The sequence below is a fragment of the Camellia sinensis genome, chromosome 3, assembly GCF_055761805.1.
Source record: "Camellia sinensis isolate YWXY chromosome 3, ASM5576180v1, whole genome shotgun sequence".
Classification (NCBI taxonomy): domain Eukaryota; kingdom Viridiplantae; phylum Streptophyta; class Magnoliopsida; order Ericales; family Theaceae; genus Camellia; species Camellia sinensis.
The window spans coordinates 27,594,037-27,615,474 of record NC_138963.1 but is presented as its reverse complement, the minus strand read 5'-3'; the positions used below and the strand labels follow the sequence as shown (position 1 = coordinate 27,615,474).

The 21,438-nt window shown below is 35.1% G+C and overlaps 3 protein-coding genes across 8 annotated transcripts; 1 reads left to right on the top strand and 2 right to left on the bottom strand.

Moving 5' to 3' along the window:
- The first annotated feature begins 788 nt into the window (after positions 1-788).
- LOC114304031 (transcription initiation factor TFIID subunit 8) lies at positions 789-8,905 on the top strand. Of its 6 annotated transcripts, none has more exons than XM_082919378.1 (4): positions 805-1,113; positions 1,250-2,585; positions 7,770-8,103; positions 8,442-8,905. In XM_082919378.1, the coding sequence occupies exon 2, from the start codon at positions 1,314-1,316 to the stop codon at positions 2,421-2,423; it is 1,110 nt and encodes a 369-aa protein (XP_082775504.1). In that variant the 5' UTR covers positions 805-1,113; positions 1,250-1,313; the 3' UTR covers positions 2,424-2,585; positions 7,770-8,103; positions 8,442-8,905. The 6 variants fall into 6 exon arrangements, with proteins under 6 accessions (XP_082775505.1, XP_082775504.1, XP_082775506.1 ...); XM_082919380.1 differs by having other exon boundaries at positions 806-1,113; positions 8,005-8,103; XM_082919377.1 differs by having other exon boundaries at positions 806-1,113; positions 7,717-8,103.
- LOC114304046 (auxin-induced protein X15) lies at positions 8,409-8,786 on the bottom strand. The gene has a single exon (XM_028249227.2). It carries the CDS (start codon positions 8,784-8,786, stop codon positions 8,409-8,411), a length of 378 nt encoding a protein of 125 aa, XP_028105028.2.
- A 3,206-nt stretch (positions 8,906-12,111) lies between the features above and the next one.
- On the bottom strand, positions 12,112-18,261 carry LOC114304037 (membrane magnesium transporter). Its single transcript, XM_028249220.2, has 4 exons — positions 18,002-18,261; positions 17,858-17,910; positions 17,620-17,720; positions 12,112-12,438 (listed from the first exon to the last, which is right to left on the bottom strand). The coding sequence occupies exons 1-4, from the start codon at positions 18,072-18,074 to the stop codon at positions 12,348-12,350; spliced, it is 318 nt and encodes a 105-aa protein (XP_028105021.1). The 5' UTR covers positions 18,075-18,261; the 3' UTR covers positions 12,112-12,347.
- Between the last annotated feature and the right edge of the window lie 3,177 nt (positions 18,262-21,438).

Sequence of the window (21,438 nt, the reverse complement as noted above, 5' to 3'; positions counted from 1 at the left end):
TTAGCTCGATCACCGCGGTTGGCGCGGTAACAGTTAGCTCGGTCAAACCATCTTGAGCCGAGGTATTGTTGGCTTCTACTTAGGACCTTGCTGTTAGATAGCTCGGTCCAAGCTCATTGTGGATAGCACGGTTCAGACAACCCAATTAGAATATGTCAACCGAGGTACACACGCAGTGAAAGGAAGAACCGAGCTAGTTAGAGCTCGGTCTAGTCTGCGGCTTTAGCGTGGCTATGTTATCTCGGTCGTATTGACATCCAACCATGGTAAAATTATCTCACTTGGTTTAAGCAGTGAAAGGGGTGTGGAAGGATAAGCATTATTTTTCAGGAATGTGATTCCTAGGAGGACTCTACATGGAGGAGTAAGAGTCCTACTAGGATTGTGCCACACGGAACACATAAAAGCTCATAACGTCACCTATGGAGAGGTAACACAACTTTGATTCCCGAATACACAGATCTTTTGTCTATTTGTCTATTTTGTTAACTTAGGCATCGAGAGGTATCCGACACACACCCGCCGGCTAGCTCATGTTTGTGTTTTCAGGAAATAAAGCGACAACGTTTGGAGGAGTACAGACTTGATCAACAGAATTATACGAGAATATTACCTCTTGCTCGTACAGGCGTGTTTAAAAAAAAATTTAAAAAATTATTTAAAACATTAAAAAAAATCATTCAAAATGTTAGCATATAAAAAATAAAAAAAAATTTAAATTATTTTTTAAAAATCAAAACTAAACAAACTGTATATTTTTTAAAATTATTAAATATATAAACTGAGTAATAGAATGCCTTGAAACCAAATGTACTGCGTAAATTGAAGCCCCCCCTTTTTTTCCCCTCATGCTCGCAAAACCAGTTGTATAAAAAAGTCCACTCGATCCTCGATCCTCGATCCTCTCCTCCTCTGCATAGCCTCTGTTTCTTTCGCTCTCTTCTCTCTTTCTAGGGTTTATCAGTATCAATTCATAAACCATAAATTCTTCACTAAACCTCTCTACGATTTCACACTCGTAAGAGCTCTCAAACCCATATAAATCATCTCTCTTTCTCTTTCTCTTTCTCTCCAACGGTTCTGAGATTCACTTCAAATTCCTTCAAATCACTGGTAAGCATTCATATTTTTGTCATTTAAACCAACTATTCATTGTGTTGTTTTAGCGCAATTCATTTCTAGGGTTTCCCTGAATACCACAACGTGTTTAAAGTTCTGATTTTTGTGAATTTTTGATATGTGAGCGAAGGTTGGTGAGGTGAATTTTGGGGATTTTTGCGTTTTAAAGCCGTAAATGATACGAGGGTTTGAATATGAACGATGGAGGTAAAGTGGAGAGCAAGAGAGAGACTGAGAATGAAAACGAACCACCAAAACGATCCAGTGCCGATGAGTTTGGCCGAGCCGTGTCGCAGATTGCGGTGGCTCAGATATGTGAGAGTGTTGGGTTTGAGAGCTTCAAAGACTCTGCTTTGGAGGCTCTCACAGATATTGCGGTTCGATATCTCCGTGATTTAGGAAAGACGGCGAATTTTTATGCTAATTTAGCTGGTAGGACTGAGTGTAACGTGTTTGATGCTATACAAGGGTTGGAAGATTTGGGATCGTCTAGGGGGTTTTCGGGTGCTTCAGAGGTTAGTCATTGTCTCACTGGTTCGGGTACAGTGAGGGAGATTGTTGATTATGTGAGGATTGCTGAGGAAATCCCATTTGCTCAGCCAGTCCCACACTTTCCGGTGATGAGACATCAGACTATGACCCCGAGTTTTATGCAAATGGGTGAACCGTCGACATTTAAGCACATTCCAACTTGGTTGCCTGCGTTTCCTGATCCTCATACGTATATACACACAGACACATGGAATGAAAGGGAAAATGATCCTCGTGCTGATAAAATTGAGCTAGCTAGGCAGAGGAGGAAGGCAGAAAGGTCTTTGTTGAGTTTGCAACAGCGGTTGGTATGCAATGGTTCTGCAGTAGCTTCCACTTCAACAAATGAGAGTAATGACGGGAAGGCTTTACAAATTGCCAAAACTAAAAGCCCGTTTCTTGCTACGCCTTCGCAAGATGGGGAGAAAGATGTTTCTCCAATTCCACTGCCAGCTAAGCTTTCTGATGAAGCTGTTGCTGAAAACCATGTTTCTTTGTTAGACACGTTTGCTCCTGCTATTGAAGCAATGAAGGGTGGTTTTTGTGATTCCGAATATAGGGTTCTTCCAGACAAGAGGCCTGCTGTCCATTTGAATTTTAAAACAGGCAAGAAAATTTTAGGTGAATCTCTAGATTTGAGACTTCAAAGTAGAGGTTCTGGGAAAACAGCTTCTTGGATTGAGTGGGATGATGAGAAAGATGACAAGAAAAGGAGAGCTGAGTTAATTCTTAGACAATCTATGGAAAACTCACAGGAGCTCACTCAGTTGTAACTAATTTATTGGATGGCTTGCTTGATGGAAGTCATTGTATTCTTCAGAAAGTTAGCAATGTACCAAGGGAGCTGAAATGTTAAAAGCATATTGTAATGCAGTGCTTGTTATGAGCATTCAGGTGGAGACCCTTGTAGTCCCAGCTGAAAACAATTTTTTAAGGTATGCTAATGAAAAGCTTTATTCTGGAGAAATTGTTTTGATAAATGAAGTTTATCCTTTTTATTCCACTCTCAGATGTTGAATGCATGCTTGATTGAACTAATGTTGTACTATGCTTTCTTTTCTTTTCTTTTCTTTTCTTTTCTACATTTAGCCCAAAGCCAGTTGAACTGATAGTACAAACAAGTATTAGTATTATGTACATTAAACAATTTGTTGAAATTGAATGTATAAAGAGAAATAGAGAATTGTATTATTGATGTAATATTGATTGATATTTATTACAATGATTCATGATTCCTATATATAGAAGAGGGTGAGTGTGTAGTAGGTAAGGAGTAGGTGAAGTGGAGGTGGTAGTGGTGTAGTTGGTTAGGTTTAGTGGAGTAGGTGAGGTGGTAGTGGTGTAGTGGGTTAGGTTTAGTGGAGTAGGTTTAAGTGGGTGAAGTAGGTGATAGGTTTTAACAGCCCCCCGCAAACTCAAGGGGGATAGGAACTAGCCAACTTGAGTTTGGAGAGAGTAACAAAACAAGAAAATAGACGAATACATAAAAGAAAAGAGGATAGGAGACACTGTATGGTCGTGTCAGACCGATGGTGAAGACACTGTATGGTGGTGTCATAACGTTGTAGAGGACACTGGATGGTTGTGTCAGACCGATGTAGAAGACAGTTTATGGGGTCATGTCGGACCGTTGTAGCAGACAATGTTGTGATAGTTGTTGTGACAGTTTACGGAGTCTTGCTGGACCCTTGTAGAAACTAACCGAAATCAATGTCGGGACAGTTTACAGAGTCTTGTCGGACCCATGAAGGAGCTAACCGGAATCAATATCGGGACAGTTTACAGAGTCTTGTCGGACCTATAAAGGAGCTAACCGGAATCAATGTCGGGACAGTTTACAGAGTCTTGTCGGACCCTTAAAAAGTCGCACCCTCAAAAGGTGTGCCCAATCTATCAAAAAACGTGCCATCAAAAGACGGGCCATCAAAAGGCGCGCCCATTCCATAAAAAGGTGTGCCGGACATGATGGTGAGACGCGTGACCACATTGGCTTGCGCGCCCGTTTTGTCGTCTGGCGTCAAGTGGCGCGCGATGCGCGTGTCTGCCTCTTCATCATGGTCTTTATAAACCGAAGCGGAGGCTGAGGCTTGAAAGCATAACTAACCAGTGGAAACCTCTTCGTTCTCTGAGAGAGATTTCTGAGAGAGATACTCTGTAACACTCTGGTGTCTCTGTTTTCTGAGAGAGATACGCTGTAACACTCTGTTTTCTGAGAGAGATTTCTGAGAGAGACACTCTGTAACACTCTGTTGTCCAGAAAATGGCTTCGTCTTCCCGTGGTCTGCTCACTCTTTTTCCAGACCTTAACGAGTCAACAAGAGAGATAACTGGTGCGGGGGCCAGTGAACCTCAACCAAGCGCCCCAAGGTTTGCTCCGTTGAACTTTCCTATGCGGTCTGTGGAGCAAAAAATGGCAGTGCAAACTGACATTGAAGCCAATCAGTATACATTGAAGTCATGTGTGGAAACCATGACTGCGGTCACAAACCTATCGCACCAGCTGCAGAGTAGGACAAATGAGGTGCAGCATTTAAACGCCCAACTGGCTCTGCTCCAGCGCATGTATAAGGATGCGCGAGCAGAGATAAGTGTGCTAAAGGCGGAAAACAAGGAGCTGAAGCGGAAGGCCACCGTGATGTTCCGATTTGGAGGTCCGCCATATACTGTAGTGGAGGAGCAGGGTGGAGTGATCGTGCCCAGTGGAGTGGGAAACATAGAGGCAACACCGTCAAGGGCCGCCCAGGACGGAGGCAAGAAGAAAAGACCGGCGGAATAGGCGAAGAAGTGAGGTCGATGGGTGGCCGGCTGCAGAAAAGAAAACAAATCTTTGGGTGTTTTGTTTTGATTGATTGTGTGTGGTTTTTTTTTTTTTTTTTTTTTTTTTTTTATCGGGGTTGATCCCTGAGATGAATAAAATATGGTTTGGTGTGCAAAGCTATATTATTATTTTTATTTTTTATTTTTATTGTGAAAAATGGAACATAAAAAAGATAAGATAAATAAATAAATAATTCTATTTTGTGGTGAGGGAGTCGGTGAGGGAGGTGCAAAAGGTGATTAAAAGAAATAAATAAAGAAAGAGTGTGATGATGGATATGGGTATAGATGTAATAAAGGAATGAAAAGAAAGAAATAAATAAAGAAAGAAAAGAAAGAACAGCGTGTGACTTTGTTGTTTGAGAGAGAGAGACCGTGGGTTTGGTCTCACCAAAAATCAGAAAGATAGAGAGAGCCCCCCCTGTTTGGTTTTCTTTTTTCTTCTTTATGCTCCTTAAGAGACACAGCCAACGCACAGATGGAAAGACCTAACAAAGGCCCTGCGGGCATTATTTTGCGAGTAGCTGCCAATCTTATACCAAATACAGACGCAAAGAGGAAGGTGGATCCAAACGCAAGGGCATCCCCTATTTCCTTCATCTCTGATGCTTGCATAAGAAAGTAAGCTGCAGCCATTAGAGATCCACCAGTAAGGCCTCCTAGAAGCGATCCTTTGCTTCCTGTTCTTGTATAGGCAAAAAGACCACCAACAAGGAGAAGCACTCCGTAGGCTGCAGAGGTAGCAGGGGCAAGGTCTCCGCCCAGTTGAGAGTTGCATCGATGAAAGGGACCACTAGTAGTACAAGTGGACTCAGAATTTCTGTTGAAGAGGAGGCATTGTCTTTGTCTTCCCCTGAAGCTAAAGCTAGGGCTTGTGGAAGAAATGCCCGAAAATCTTCTTCTTCTTCCTGTACTTCCTCTCAGATCGAGAATCGACGACAATGGAAATATCGGAGGCGTATTTGTAGCTGCAGCTGGTATTACTATTAGACACACACAGCGACACTAACAGGACGCCATCGTCCCCCCCAATTGACGGCGGCGCAACCTCCCTCCTCAACCAGGTACCAAACGCTGAACCCAACCAAGTCAGAAAAAGCAAAATACGGTGTGCTGTCTGTGGTTTGTGCACTCAGCAGGTTGAAGAAAGGAAATTTCAAGGTACGTGTAGAAAATTTTAGCAGACTAGGTTGAGGTCCGGCGGGCACGGCTAAGGTGAGGTTGCCGCCCGCCGGTGAAGCGAAAATATTAGGTTCTAAACCTGCTCTGATACCATGTTGAAATTGAATGTATAAAGAGAAATAGAGAATTGTATTATTGATGTAATATTGATTGATATTTATTACAATGATTCATGATTCCTATATATAGAAGAGGGTGAGTGTGTAGTAGGTAAGGAGTAGGTGAAGTGGAGGTGGTAGTGGTGTAGTTGGTTAGGTTTAGTGGAGTAGGTGAGGTGGTAGTGGTGTAGTGGGTTAGGTTTAGTGGAGTAGGTTTAAGTGGGTGAAGTAGGTGATAGGTTTTAACACAATTATTCACTTTTTAATAGTATAATTAAGTACACCAGTTATGAAAAAACTACTAAATCGTTCTAATAAAATTTTAATTATTAAAAAAGTATGAGAACAGCAAGAATAAAAGACACAAAACTTTAGAATTTTTAGCATGAACATGATTGTGTTGATTGAATTGTTTAAATGATTTAAAATTTTTCACAAGTTCTGGAATAAATTCCAACTTACAGCAACAAATGTACATTAATGTGCTGAGTACTAATTACTAAAAAATGAACGCCAAATCCAGATTCAATTGATCCCAATAGTCAGTGAGTTGATCAAACAATTTTCATAAAGTAAAAAATCGATGTTGACTTGGTGCTTGGTTGGAAAGCATAACTTCTTATTCTTCTCTATTTTTGGTTGGTTTGATACTACAAATCATTTGAAGTTTTTCTATGTGCTTTACATTAATCATTTTTTGTGCACTAAGCATCCATGCGGTATATTAGCTAGGGTATGGATAAGAAACATGGGGAGCAATTGGTACGTCATTGGTGAGTTCCCTTCTAATTGCATGTGAAACAGCCTTGGCGCTCACCTCAAAAGCGAATCTCAGAGATGGCATTATACCCCTGAAAAGTTAAATTGACAGAATAGTTTAGTTGGATGCTTTGTTTTAATGAATTTCTCAGTAGTTGAGGTGTTTGCAAAGTCGTTTATGGGAATCTCCTTGTGCAAAATGGTTATGGAGACTTCCCAAAGAGGCTGAACACATAATTATCTGGTCAAGATACTTGCGGAAAGAATAATAAAAATAATCTAGGTCAAGATGGGAAGCACCTAAATGAGAGTTTTCGGATGATTATTCACAGTTTTCTATTAAAGTGAAATGGTGATCTACAGTAATGTATGGGAAATTTTGTTTCATCTTGAATAGTGGTAATTCTTGGTTGTTGTTACCACCCGTTTAAGTTTTGTTTCTTATCTTAACTTTCTTTTTTCTGAACTTCTTAATGCAACTAGCAACTCTATCCAATGCTTTTTCTCAACTCTTGTTGCAAACTTTTTCCTTCTGGGATTGCAGCCATTGGATGTATTTGAATTTTGTGCAGTTTTATCAAATTTAAATCTAAGCAGTTTCACCATCTTTTAATGTAAGTAATGATGTTTGTCTTTCCATCTAGTCCACCTCATTAGTGAATGGCTAGTAGTTAGTTTTTTTCCAACTTTCTATGTACACATCACATTTACCTAGTGTTGAGCAGTCTTTTTTGGCACTTGTATTTCGGCCTCATTTGGCATGAGCTATTTTGGCTAAATTAGCCAATAAAGACAAAACAGGCTAATTTAGCCAATAAAACAAAATGTCACATTTAAATTATAATTATTTATTTTTTCTCTTACAAACATAAAATCAACTAATATAAAAATAAAAATAAAAAAGGTCAAAACTTATCTCAAACACAATTTTTTTCGCCAGGCTAAAATTAACTCATCCCAAACGAGGGCGATTCCCTTTTTCAGGGCTTTCTTAAAGTCAACTCTGGTGGTTGCTCTCTCAGAAATGTGGAGTCAACTCTGGTGGTTGCTCGTTGACGGAAATGTGGAGTTCATATACACTCCCTCTCTATATTTGTGGGCAAAGAGATTGGGTCAAATCAAATCTCCTTGTCTTCTTTTTTATATAATTATGCCATTCATCAATAGTCTTTCCTGCTGCCATTTTATGTGATTGCCCAAGCTTTTCTAGTGATATTTTGGCCAGAGGAGCAGACCATTGAGAAGCATTTCATCCTTCTCCAGGTTTGTTGGATTTTGGTGTTCTTGTTTGGAAAAACTGTTGTTTGCCCTTGGATTGTAGCTGAAGGAGGCGAAGGCAAGGACTTCATATTCATTCCAATGGAGAGTGCCTCTTTGTTTTGTTTGATTTGATCTGTTGGCAGCTTTGGGGTTATTGTACTTTTAGTTTGTTTGGCTGGAGGTGTCAGTCTGCTATTATGGTGGCATGAATTATCAACAAGGGGCTTTCACATTGCAGGGAGCAATGAAGGCAACATTTGCTTAAATGATGGACTTTCTTTAAGGATATGATGTTATTTATCTGAACATGTTTGGTGGGATGCGGAGGAAATTGAAGGTAGCTCATATTTGGTGGCATCCTCTAAATACTTGCAGTAGCTCATGTTTCTCACTACTATTAGAATGATCATAAAAGTTTCTTTTTCTTTTTCTTTTCTTCTCTTTTTTCTTCTTTTTTTTTTTTTTTGGCATTTATGTGTGCTTTTTATTGGCATTTTAAAAGAAATAACATTTGAAAGAGACATAACGCTGACCAAATATAGTTTATATCCATATTTTTCTCTCTCAACACACTAAAGATATTTTGCTCACCTCAGAATATGAAGAAAGACCAGACTGAACTCTTATTTTCAAGCTTGTTTCTCATGGTTTCTTCATTTCTTTCGCTCTCAACAGAATTCTTTGGAGCTCATTTGCCTTGCATGGTACGACCAAAACGCCCGGTTGATCAAATCCAAATTCTTGCTCGGCTGCTTCCAACAACTTGACAAAGGGAGGATATGCAAGGTAACTTAATGCAACCAAGAACTTCTTTGCTTCTTCACCATTGCAGATGGCTAGCACCGGGAAGTGTCCTTCCATGCGGTTCGCTTCATCGATGTTCTTCTTGGTAATGTTGCAGTCCCCGGTTTCCTGTTTTAGAAGGCAGTGGAAACCCTTCTGCAATTGCTTCACTGCATACTTAACCCAAACAAAGCATCCACTGCTTTTGAAGTTTTTTTGCAATCTAGACTGACCCATGTGCTTTGAAGGTTTTTTTTTATCACCAAATCCAAAATCTATGCTCTTTTTGATGTTTTGTAATGGGAAGATGTTTCTGGATATATATATATATATATATAGAAACAGAAGTTGTTGAACTGTGCATTTATATCTGAAAGTGGTGTATGTGGTTGTCTTTAAGGGGTATTTTAGAAAGATGGTTAAAAGTTGATTTTTTTTTTACTTTTTGACTTTTTTTTTGTGAGAGAAGAAGTGAATTAAAAGCTAAAAATGACTTTTAATCCACTTTTCAAAATATCCCTTAGTAACTATACCCATGTCATGTTGAACTAGATTTTCCAACTGCAAAGTTGTTTTTTGACTTATTTTCTTAATGAAGTTAGTTCTTTGAAGTCATGTTTTCAAAAGACAATTCCAAGCTAGTCAGCCAAAAGTCGTTTTTCGAAAACAAGTGAAAAATAACTTTGAGTTTGAAAAGTAAGTTCAAAACAATTCATATTTTAAAATTTTATTGAAAGGCAAATTATGTTAACCTCCCTTCAGGTTTTTGAAGAAAATATAGCAACTTCCATAGGTTTGGCATAATTATATTGGGCTCTAATAAGATTCTAATTCACATAATAGTTATACAAATAAATTACATATTTTTCCTTGTTTATCCTTGTGTTTTTATACTATTTATATTTGTTTTGATCTCTTTGGTCTTACTAAAAGGGAGATTGATGTAATTATGTTAAAACTATTAAGTTTATTATATTTTCTCAAAATTTTAAAGGAGATCAGTGTAAATACCCTTTATTTAAAAGTGACATAGGTTTAATAATTGAGTTTTGTTAATGAGTGCTTTTAGGACATTTGATCAAAAGTTTGAAATATTTGTACATGATGCATGAGAATGCGTGCAATAAATAATGTACAATCAAATTAAATATTATTAATGAATACTTTTAAAACACTCGTTAACCAAAGCCTTGATTAAATAACTATGCTTGTCTCATAGCCTCAACTCTCATTTATTGTCAACCATGACTGGTTCTTTTTAAAGGGGACACAAAAACTTTGGCCCGCCCCTTAAGAAAAACACCATTGCATTGAAAGGGATTTCACAAGTGAAAGTTGGCTCAGGTTTGAACAATCTTATCCATATTGAGAAACTAAAATAGTATTTTTCATCCACAATTGTTTGAATTTTTCCAAAATGTAGGAAGTCCTACAAAAAAACTACATGCTTGTACCCCAATTTTGTGTATAGAATTGCCGATCGATACAACCTCACATTGTTTGGTATTCGTGTACAATACTTCAACCATAGAAGTTTGGCTGCGAGGATAGGAGAGGGAAAAGGAGTGTTGATTGGTAGGGAGCTGTGGAGGAAATTTTTGGTTGGTTTTATAGGTTTTTGAGTGGAAACAAGAAGTTGGAAAGATGCATGTATGAGGAGCAGTGTGCTGCAATGGTGCATGAATTGTATGAAAGATATTTTCATGGAAAGTTGCAATCATCCTAGTTGATATTTATGTTCTATTTCTTTGTTTCCTAATCTAATTTTCTAGTGGAAATTGTTTCTAGGTTGAATTTTTTGCTTTTTAAGGGTTTCACATATGATGCAACATATCTTCTTTTTGATCAATCAAAACCCTAGTTGAAACTCAGTGATGGACAAAGAGGGGAGCAAGTCAAAAAGATTGGGAGATATGACCAAAAATTAAAAGGTCATTTGAGCGATTATGGATCTATAGGGCTGAGCATAAAAACTGAAAAAATCGTAAACCGGTTCAATCCAAATCAAACCGCACTATTTGGTTTGATTTTCTTAATACACAGTTCGATTCTGATTTTTTAAATAGATGAATCATATTTTATGGTTTGATCCGTGATTTTATAGCTACAAATTTAGTTGGAACCGAACTGAACCTTTTAGATTATATAAAATTTGTTACTTAATGTAAATACTCAAATATTTTATTAGTATCATATACATATATATTATAACTCTCTACTATTATAAGTATATTTTTGTATAATGATAGAACTAGTTTTAAACAATTATGTAAACAATTCTTATGTTGTAAATAATATTTTATGATCTTATTGTGAATAATGATAATATTTTTAAAATTCGCGGTTCCGAACCATTTGTGATTTAGTGGTTTAATTTGGATTAGTTTGGTTCCAAAGTAGTGGATTGGTTGTAGTTTACACCTAAACCGAACCTATCCAAATCATGCTCACCATTATGGATTTACGAAAAAATTAACGTTCTGTTTATTTTGACGAAGAACTTTTTCAAACAAATATTCTAAAGAAAATAGTTTATTATATTTAGTTGTACTCTCAAAATGAATGCAATGCACTAATAGTTGTATTAGTAATGATGGTGGCAGCAGATAGAGATGGAGGTGGTGGGGTGACAGTGGTGGTAGTTTGATGACAATGGTAAGATCTTATTCGTACAAATGTTTTCCATCTACACAAATTGACTTATTTTCTATTATACCAAATGCTTAAAAAATATAAAATTATATTTTCTAGTCAAACAAATAGAACGTCAATACGAGTAATTTGAATTCATTTATTGCTCTCAAGGGTAGCTTGCTACCGAGACTACCAAAAAAAAATCATAATATTCTAAGGCTATAATGAAAAAAACTTCCTAATTAAAATTCAGATAAAATTCGAGTCAGGGAGAAACTCTCATATTCTCCCATATATAAATAAATTGATCACATCATACCCGCACATATATAAATAATTGAGAGAACTATTTGACAATCTTGGAACCAATTTCAGTGAAAGCAAATCCGTGAACAGCCAAAAAAGTTTCAAACAAGTGAAGGGAGGGTTCCGAAATAGAAGAGGTGATCGAAATGACTTTCATTCTGTAAAATTCTCTCAAGAAACTATGATAGAATGGGTTTGATGAAAGGGAAAGTAAGCTATACTCAGATTAGCTATCCTTTAAATCTGTTTCAATAAAAATGTTGGCAAGGTAATGCAAAATAGCAGCAACAACCATGTGAAATTTCGTTAGTATTCCGAAATTAAAACAGCAGAAGCAAAATAAAGTAAATCACTACTATAACCTCGGACACTTCTTTCCCGCCGCCACCCCCCCCCCCCCAAAAAAAAATAGCCATTCTAGAGAGGCGATAAGAAGCATCAGTCGCAGATCTGAGGTTCAGTTCTTACCGTTGAGAAGATGGAATTTGGGCAAAGCCAATTTTTATTCAAGATAAGAAGCTGTAAATTTAAAGAAAATCACAAATATCCCAAACATAAAAATCACCTTCCCATGCTTCCATTTTTTCCTTAGAAAGTAGACGAACCTATCGTGAATGTCGGCTTTCGTATCAAAATTTAAATTAGATTCATAAAAAAGTACGAAAATTTCATGGTCAAACAACCACAATGTAAAGGGCCAGTCCTTTTTCTGTCCTAGTCCATTAAAATCCACAAGCACCCTACTTAGCTCCTTGTGGGTGATTCAACAACTACAATAACACAAAACATTAATCTGATTATGTATAAAAGCATATCAAACTTTCAAAATACTAGACAATTTTCTTCTTCTATTTCCTTTTACTTCAACTTCATGTCAACATCTAAAGGAAATGCTTTTCCACGATGATTGAAGATCATGAAATCCATATTCGCAGGTAAAGAGACTACCCTGCACTCAAGAAGACAGAAAAGGCTGACATAAATTATCCAAACATTTACATATGAACAGCAAAGCAAATATAGTCATGTTGGGTACCATTTCACAAACTATTTCTAAAGTCAAATCATTAAACAAAATATAAAAGTAAGGCTGAGAATAAGCAATTTCTCAATATTACATAGCTTAACAAGGTTGGCCACTTATCTAAAGACTGTGCATCAGCTTTTACACAATGCAGCAAGGCTTGGTTTAACTTTTGGATTCTAATAGAGTAGATTATTCATGTAAAAAAGTAAGAAAAAGAAAGAAACTAAATACTAATAATGAATAAAAAGAAGAAGAAGAAAAGCTAATAAACTTGAGAGTGTCAAGGAGGCCAGGAGAAAGAGAAAACATGAAAAGAAGAAAGAAAATGGGAAAAAAATAAATCAAAAAAAAAATTGAGTCATTTGCAGTTAGATGCAATTCCAAACTTCTTTTTTTTGGGTGGATAGCAATTCCAAACTCTCCATGGTGTTCCTAAATGGTTTTCTGCTTAAACAATTGTTTGTTGTAGAATCCCATCATTAATTATTTCATTAGCATTGGTAAGCCTATAACTGTTGTTTATTATCATGCAGAATGATTTGACCATCTCATAAAGCAGTTCAGTGGCTTAGACACACACACACACACACACACACACACAATGGAACTGATATTGATAGTGCTGTTGAATTTTCATCACTTCAGATATTGCGGTGACAAGAAAGACTATCAGAAGCCTCATTATTAGGAAAATTTCATTGTGATCAACATTTATAAAACCAACCTTTAGCAATATTGTAGCAAATAAGCATAGTTCAACACAACCATGGGTCCTGCTAATGACAGCCCATAGGTCTGTCAATAAGATCCACAAAATGCTAAAATATTTATAAGTCCAATACACTCTTCGCATATCCCAAAACATTTTTATATATTTTCATTCACCTTTTACACATTTTCTGACACAAACAGCCCTAAGAAGTAGGTTAGTGCTCTGGCAACCAGCAAGACACTTTATGATGCATTAGCATGATTTCATAGAGAAACTGATAGGAATTTTATATAATTATATTTCTAGTATTATTAGAGTATTATTTTATGATTATTTTAATGTTTTGTAGGATTTTTAAGTCAAGGGTATTTTGGTAATTTTCATTATTGTTGTTATGGATTGTAGGGGTCGCCCACGGGTCATCTTGTAGGTCAAGTTATTTAATTAAGTTTTTATTTATGCTTCTTATTTAGTCTTAAATTAGTTTTAGAAATCAAAGATCTTATAATAGTTTCTTTTTTTTTTGTTATAGTTGGTTTAAGAAGTCTCCCGATTTTACATAAAGCCATGTAATACTTATAATTCAATAGAATTGATATTTTATAATAAAATTGAGAGCTTTGAAGCTTCTTTATGGATTGTATGATGCAACCAAATCTTAGGCGTGATGCCTAAGATATTCTAGGAGTGATTTCTAGACCTATCTTCTTCTTCTCCTTTCTTTTTCTTTTTTTTCCCTTAATTTCAACACTTTCACAGCCCTAGAACATCCCTTACAGCGCTGTCCTTATTCGTCCTGCATCACTTTCCTTATTGCAAAGGTGTTTGCCAATGACGGTTATTTTCTACTTTGACATAAATTTATCATGAATCTGTAAACCTCTTTAAAAATAAATGAAAAAACAAGAAGAAGATGCAATCATCAGACCATATAATGATTTAGACATATTATGCACGACGAAAAAATTAAAATTTTTGGGGAAGAGTGAGTGAATTTGCTAAAAGAAAAAACAAAACAAAACAAAAAAATCGGCATTGGAAAATCAAAGAGCATTTAAAAGGGGTGGAAAATTTGTCATTCTTATGAATTTCAGAATAAATTTGGAGTAGATATTCTGATATTAATATTGACATAAATCAGAACTTTTGTATAAACCAGAGAATTTTGTCACAAGTTCACAACACATATAAAGCGATACACAGCTATATCTACAATATCATTTGGAGAATATAAGAATACCACCACCTTATTTATTGAAATTCTCACTAATTCTACTCATATGAGAGTAATGGAGCCGTAAAACTCAATTAAACCTATTAAGCAAAATACTTTTAGTAAATGGATGAATATGAGCTTAAAACAGGAAAAGTTGCCTCATTCAATTGGCAAAGTAACATTTTTCTTAGAGTGATGTGGCGCTGATAAGTGAGAACAATCCCTTACATGTGACGAAAATAATCAAGTTTTCATAAAACATTCTCGCATCAATTAAGATACGCCTTCAAAATTGCCAGAAATAGGTGGTCAAACTTTTTTTATAGTGATGTGGTGCTGAAAAGTGAGAACAATCCCCTACATGTGACGAAAATAATCAAGTTTTTCTTAAAACATTCTTGCATCAATTAAGATACGCCTTCAAAATTGCAAGAAATAGAAGGTCAAACTTTGGATAAAACGATCAAGTCATCATGACTAGAGGAATTTAAGAAACAAAATAGGAGGAAAGTGCAAAGGATGGGACTCGAGCCTATGACAAAAGACAAGCGCAAATAACTCATAAAGTTATATAGTAGGGAAGACACAAGTAAAGGCCATTGATAACTATTGGGCTATAACAATTGAGGGTGCTATGAGTAGAGGATTTTAAGAAACAAAATTGGAGGAAAGTGCAAAGTATGGAACTTGAAACTATGACAAAAGACAAGAGCAAATAACTCATAAAGTTATGTAGTAGGGATGACACGAGTAAAGGCCATTGATAACTATTGGGCTATGACAATTGAGGGTGCTATGAGTAGAATGGTTTATGCCTTCAAAATCCTAAATCTTGGATTTAATAATTTGGCTTATTTTGGCATTTTAGTTTATATATCATTATTTATGGGTAATATTTTATGATGTCACATATAATGTGAACATAAGGTCCCTTTGGTAACATTATAGAAAAGTCATGCCAATGGTTAATGAACTAAGGCTGGGAGTTATGATTTTTCAATACCTGGCATACTTGAAACTGTTCTAGGCTATGAATGCAGATTGGGCGTCACACTATTATGGCCTATACTTGTTTTGCTTCTATATGATAGAATGATTACCATCATGGAGGTAGTGACCTTAGGCAAACAAGTAGGTGCAATGTAATAAGTACGTGTATTGAATATGATCCAGTTTGAGAACACCCTATGGAGTAATCACGATTAGTTTGGAAGGCTAGTTCCATTACAATTCATTTATTGTCCTTAGATTTGAGTGACTTTGAATAAATTAATTCACTATTCATATAACTTTGACATTGTCAATTAGTGATGACAAATTTAAAGGCTATAAACAGATACCTTGGGTTATGTGTATGGAAATTAAAATATATAGGTGCTCAACATGAAATCCACTATTTTCTAAGAAAGAGATAGTATATTCATGTAATTTTCACATTAATATTACACCCAAAGCAAACCGGCCAGCAACCTTTTTAAAATGTTTTATATTTGTAAAATTAATATAGTATGCTATTAAAGGTTTTCAAAAATTATCTTTAGGGTATAATTAAAAACTGAAAATTAAGAATTTTTTATTACATGAGCAAGGGATTTGACTACAATAATTTATCCATACCAATAAGTTCATGTGAAATATAGTTTTCGCTGAAGGATATTAATGTAAATTGGAAGAAAAGGTCTCACTTGTAATTCTCTACTTTAAGGGGGTTTTAGTTGCAATGTGTTTTTTTTTTTTTTTTTTGGTTGATTGGCACCCGAGCGTTCGAATCAAAACCCGACTAATCCCCAGAGATGCATAGGCCCTCGGCAAAGAGTTTCCCGCAAATGCACCATGGTTAATTCAAGAGTTTTTCCCCAGTCCGATGGCCTCAAGGAATTGTTAGCGCTTAAGAGATTTCAATCCCTGAACCGTGAAGGGAGCATACCCCCAAGACCTAAGGCCTTGCCACCAGGTCAACCCCTTGGGGTCGGTTTTAGTTGTAATATGTTGATGGACATTATTGCATTTAGTGGAAGTCTAAAATTATCTATTTAAGAAATAATTATTTAAAGAATAAAATATATATGTGTGCGTGTGTGTTTGTAAATAGAAAGATAAGTTCATTTGATTCACACAACTAAAAGATACAGACCCTTAGTATCCCACCTACATGCAAACTCCTGCTTTTGAGAGGCTTATATAATATAAGACAAGAGACATCAAATTGTTGCCATCAAAATTTTCACAGAAAAAAATAGAGCAGGCAAGGTAAATATCATTGGATGCGAGACATCTGGATCACCGGGTGAGGGACCATTATCTTTACCTTTATGATTATTTATTTGTGTTCTAGAGCAGATTCTGGATAATGTTTTTCTGATTTAAAAAAATAAAAAATAAAATAAAATAAAAACACGCTGCCATTTACTTTTATCATAATTTGCTTAAAGTGACTGTAGTCAAATTCAAAACTGTGTTTTACTACACTAAGTAATAGCCCTTGGATATGAAGTGAAATGAACAATAAAAAAAGTTCCATGTAGCTGTCGAATTAGTTTGAATATGTTGATTGCTAGCTTGAACTGTCAATTTAAGTAGAACAGTTAAAAACTTTAAAATAGATAAAAATAAGTCAGGCACAAGTAGTAGACCTCACTCTCTGTAGTTTCAGAAACTCAACTATAACATTGTGATAATTTCCAAAATAAATTAAAATGATTAACTGCTTCTATGACCATCAAATTCAAATAGTTGCAAACGACAATGATATAAGCATATTTCTCTTTAGTCTTAAAATACAAATTATGTTCCTTTTATAACCTTATATACATCATTATTGCACACAATAACCTCCCAACCAGTTCATTACATTCTCAACAACAAAATATGATCTATCGAATTAAAATCAACAGCAATCTTATGTTTCATAAAAAGAATTGCTACTAAGTGCCTCAATTACTCTAACAGCACAAGCCCGCCTTATTTCTATACTTGATCATCACTTGTACCCATAACAAGCTATAATTTTGAATTCAAATCAACAGCAATCTTATGTTTCATAAAAAGAATTGCTACTAAGTGCCTCAATTACTCTAACAGCACAAGCCCACCTTATTTCTATACTTGATCATCACTTGTAACAATAACAAGCTATAATTTTTCATACCCTATTCAAGAAACAAATAAACATTACCTGTTGTCATCGGAATACGGGACTATCGATCGAAATTTGCCAGGAACAGTGAGCGCCGCCCACATACAGAAACCCAACCCTAAAATCAACTCAACAACCACCTGCATTGCCCAAAAAAAAAAAAAAAAACCATATGCTTATGCAAAATCAAAACAAACCCAACAAAGTACACAACTTTATTATATATGAATTCTTTAGATATAATTATGTGTATAGCTATCTAAATACTGAAAATTACGTTCATAGGTGGGCCGGAGAACTCCTCCTCGGTGATCTTGAGCAGAGATCTATCTGAAATCAAACCAAAATAGACAAATTGAGAAGATATCAAGACAGGGAAACCCTAATTTTGATTTTTTTGGTTTAGAGAGTGAGGGGGTACACTGGATGGTAGAGTAGGCTGCGTGGGAGAGGATCAGGACTCCGAGGACGCCGACGACGAAGCCCAATCCCATTTCTCAGACGGCCGGCGAGATCTCCGGGAATCGGTTTGATCGACGGCGGAAAAGAAGAAGGAGATGATGATGTTATAACTTGCTACTGGCCATGTGGCTAAATGATTATAGATTGGGAAGATAAACTGGTAAGGTTTGTAAAATAATTTTTTTTTTTTTTTTTTTTATAATTATCATTTTTGTTTTTATAAGATATAAAATTTGTGATTTTATTTATAATTTTTTCTTTTCTTTTCTTTTCTTTTCATTTTCACTTTTTTTTTTAATTTTTTTTTTCTTCTCTTCTTTCTTTGTTAATTTTTTTAATTTATTAATTCATTAAAATTAATATTCATGTTTTAATTTATATTAATGTTGTGATTTCATTACATATTATCTTTCATATATTCATTATCAAAATTATTAATTTTTTTCTTCTCTTCTTATCTTTTTCACCTTATTTTATTTTTTTCTTCATTAATTATTATTATTATTATTATTATTATTATTATTATTATTATTCGTATTATTATTATTCATTTTAATTATTTTTAGTAATATTTCATTTTTTTATTTTTAGTAATTCATTTATTCATTTGACAAATCCTTTCATTAATAGAATCAATTATTTCAATTAATGTTGTGATGTGATTATATTTTATTACAATTAAATCTGTGATGTCATTACATACTATTTTAATTAATGTTGTAATATCAATTTATTTCAATTAATTCTGTAATGTTGTATCAATTTATTTCAATTAATGTTGTGATGTCATTACATATTATTTTATTTCAATTAATTCTGTTTAATTTTGTATTAATTTTGTGTAATGTTGTAATATCAATTTAAATTAATTCTGTTTTTATTAAAAAAAATCATTACAATTAATTTTTTTTTGAAATAAATTGTTTTTCATTTTATTTTGAAAAGTATATATTAATTCTGAAAAGTAATTTTTTCTTTTTTAATTAACATTAATATTGATTTTTTTCTTTTATTTTCAATTTATTTTCTAGGGTTTGAAAACCCTATCTCCGGTAGCACAGATCGACGACGGCGTTGACAGATTGCGATGGGCTTCGCAATGGTTCAGACAGAGCTTCAGGCAGAGCTTCGCGATCGCGATGGCAACGACGGCGTTGAGAGATCGTGATGGTTCAGATCGACGACGGCGTTGAGAGATCACGATGAACTAAGGCTTCGCGATGGTTCAGACAGAGCATCAAGCAGAACTTTGCGATCGCGATGGCGACGACGGCATTAAGAGATGGCGATGGTTTAGACAGAGAGATAACAGAGCTTCGCCGGAGAAAGAGAGAGAAAGATAGAGAGAGAGAGAGAGAGAGAGAAATCATCGAAAATCGCCAGAAATCATCGTCGAAAATCGCCTCTCAGGCCGCCGGAAATCGCCTCACGCTCTCTCTCTCTCTCCGCGGACGTGAACAGTGTTTGATTGTGAAGTTTATATATTGGCAGTTTGGTCATTTTTCAATTTTTGAAAGGGCATTTAAGTCATTTTACCACCCACCGTGCAGCTTCCCGCTTAAGCTAAAACTATAAGCATCCCCTCAGCCACTTTTCAAATAAGTTGAATAATAGCTTCATTTAAGCTATAATTTAATCAATTAAGTTGCACCAAACACAACCAAATAGCTTAAATTAAGTTAAAAGCTGAAATAAGCTGGTTTTAAGTTTTACCAAACAGGGCCTATAAGCTATAACTTGCACTTTTTAGATGGATAAATAAGTTTTTTGAAAAATTTAGTTTGAGTTTTCCAAATTTAGTTTTTTTTAAAATTAGATTTTTTGTTTTTTTGCGTTTTTTTTAATTTTTAGTGAATAATTTTAAAATTTTAAGTTATTTTTTTAAATGCACCTTACTTAAATATATATAGATAGTAAAATATTTGTGGAAAAATATTTTTAAAAATTAATAAATACATAAAAATATGAAAAATATATTGAATTTTTGTATTTTTTTGTACTTATGGTATTTAGTGAATTTTTGTAATTTTTTTTCACAAATATTATACTTTTTAAATATATTTATGTTAGGCGTATCTAAATTTTTTTAAAAAAAATTACTTAAAATATTAAAAAAATTATTAAAAATAAAAAAAAGTATAATCTTTTGAAAAGCATTTTCTGGAAAACAAAACCAAACAAGCTAATTAAAACTCATTTGTGATAAATTAAATAAATCTTAAATGTATTTTAAAAATTAAAAAAATCCCTTAAAACATATTAATAATGAAATAGTGACATTCTAACGAATTTTAATGAATTTTTCTCTATTCCGTTCCTTTTCTATTTTCATAAGTTGTCAATTATCCATTCTCTACTTTTTTCAATTGCCAACCACTCCTCTCTCACCCAACCTCATCACCGCTTGTCACACTCTCTCACCCTCCTTTGTTCAGAGGTGCAATCATATGACATTATGCTAGATTATCAAGTTCACTAATATTTTAATTCTTTTGGATTATCAATTATTTCTTGCATGATAAACACCTTTATAGGATTATCTATCACTTCACCATTGCAGATTACCTTTAGGATCGAAGTGAAGAAAGGGAAGGGAAAGATAAGTTACTATGTTGAGAGAAATGAGAAGAGATTATATACAAATACACGTATGTACACATCTATATTAATGCATTTATCTATATGCAATACATTAAATGAATTACGAGTAGTTGAGCGTTAACTAAGAATTGATGGAATAGAGAGTCGAAATATCAGAGACTTTCCAATCAACAGTGACATTCTGACCGAGAAGCAATGGATGTGGAGCTGGACGATATTGACAAAGGCAGAGGCTGCTTTTACTAGAATGGGTAACAAAGTAGGTGTAAAGTGGTGGTGGATGAGGGGGATGAGAAATGGTGTAATGAATGAGAGAGGTGGATACGTTGGATGGTGGTGATAGTGGCAGACGTTTGAAGATTTTGGAGTTTGTAGATAGATTTTTGGTTTCATTATAGATGGAGAGGAAAGAAAGTGTCACAATAGGAGACATAGAGATTGTGTGAGAAAAAAAGGAACATTGCACTTGTGGGGGCCGAGAAGAGGGAGTCGTAGAGATTCCGGATAGCCGAGTCTCGGAGAGTCGAGATTTGAAGCACTCGGCAATTCGCTCGCAAGCTCAAATCCAACCCTATTCGACCAAATAACCGATTAGGCAAGGGGCCGAATGAAGGTCGATCTATTAAAAAATACGCCGAATATGAGTTGGAAATGGACCGAATCCCGAGGCCCATGGAAGAAAAAATATAAATAGAAGAACATCAACCAGAAAGAGGTATGTGAGAATTATGGTGCTTAACTTAGAATACAAGCATTCTTGAGTGTGGATTCTGACTTGTCTGTCGGAGTGCTAAT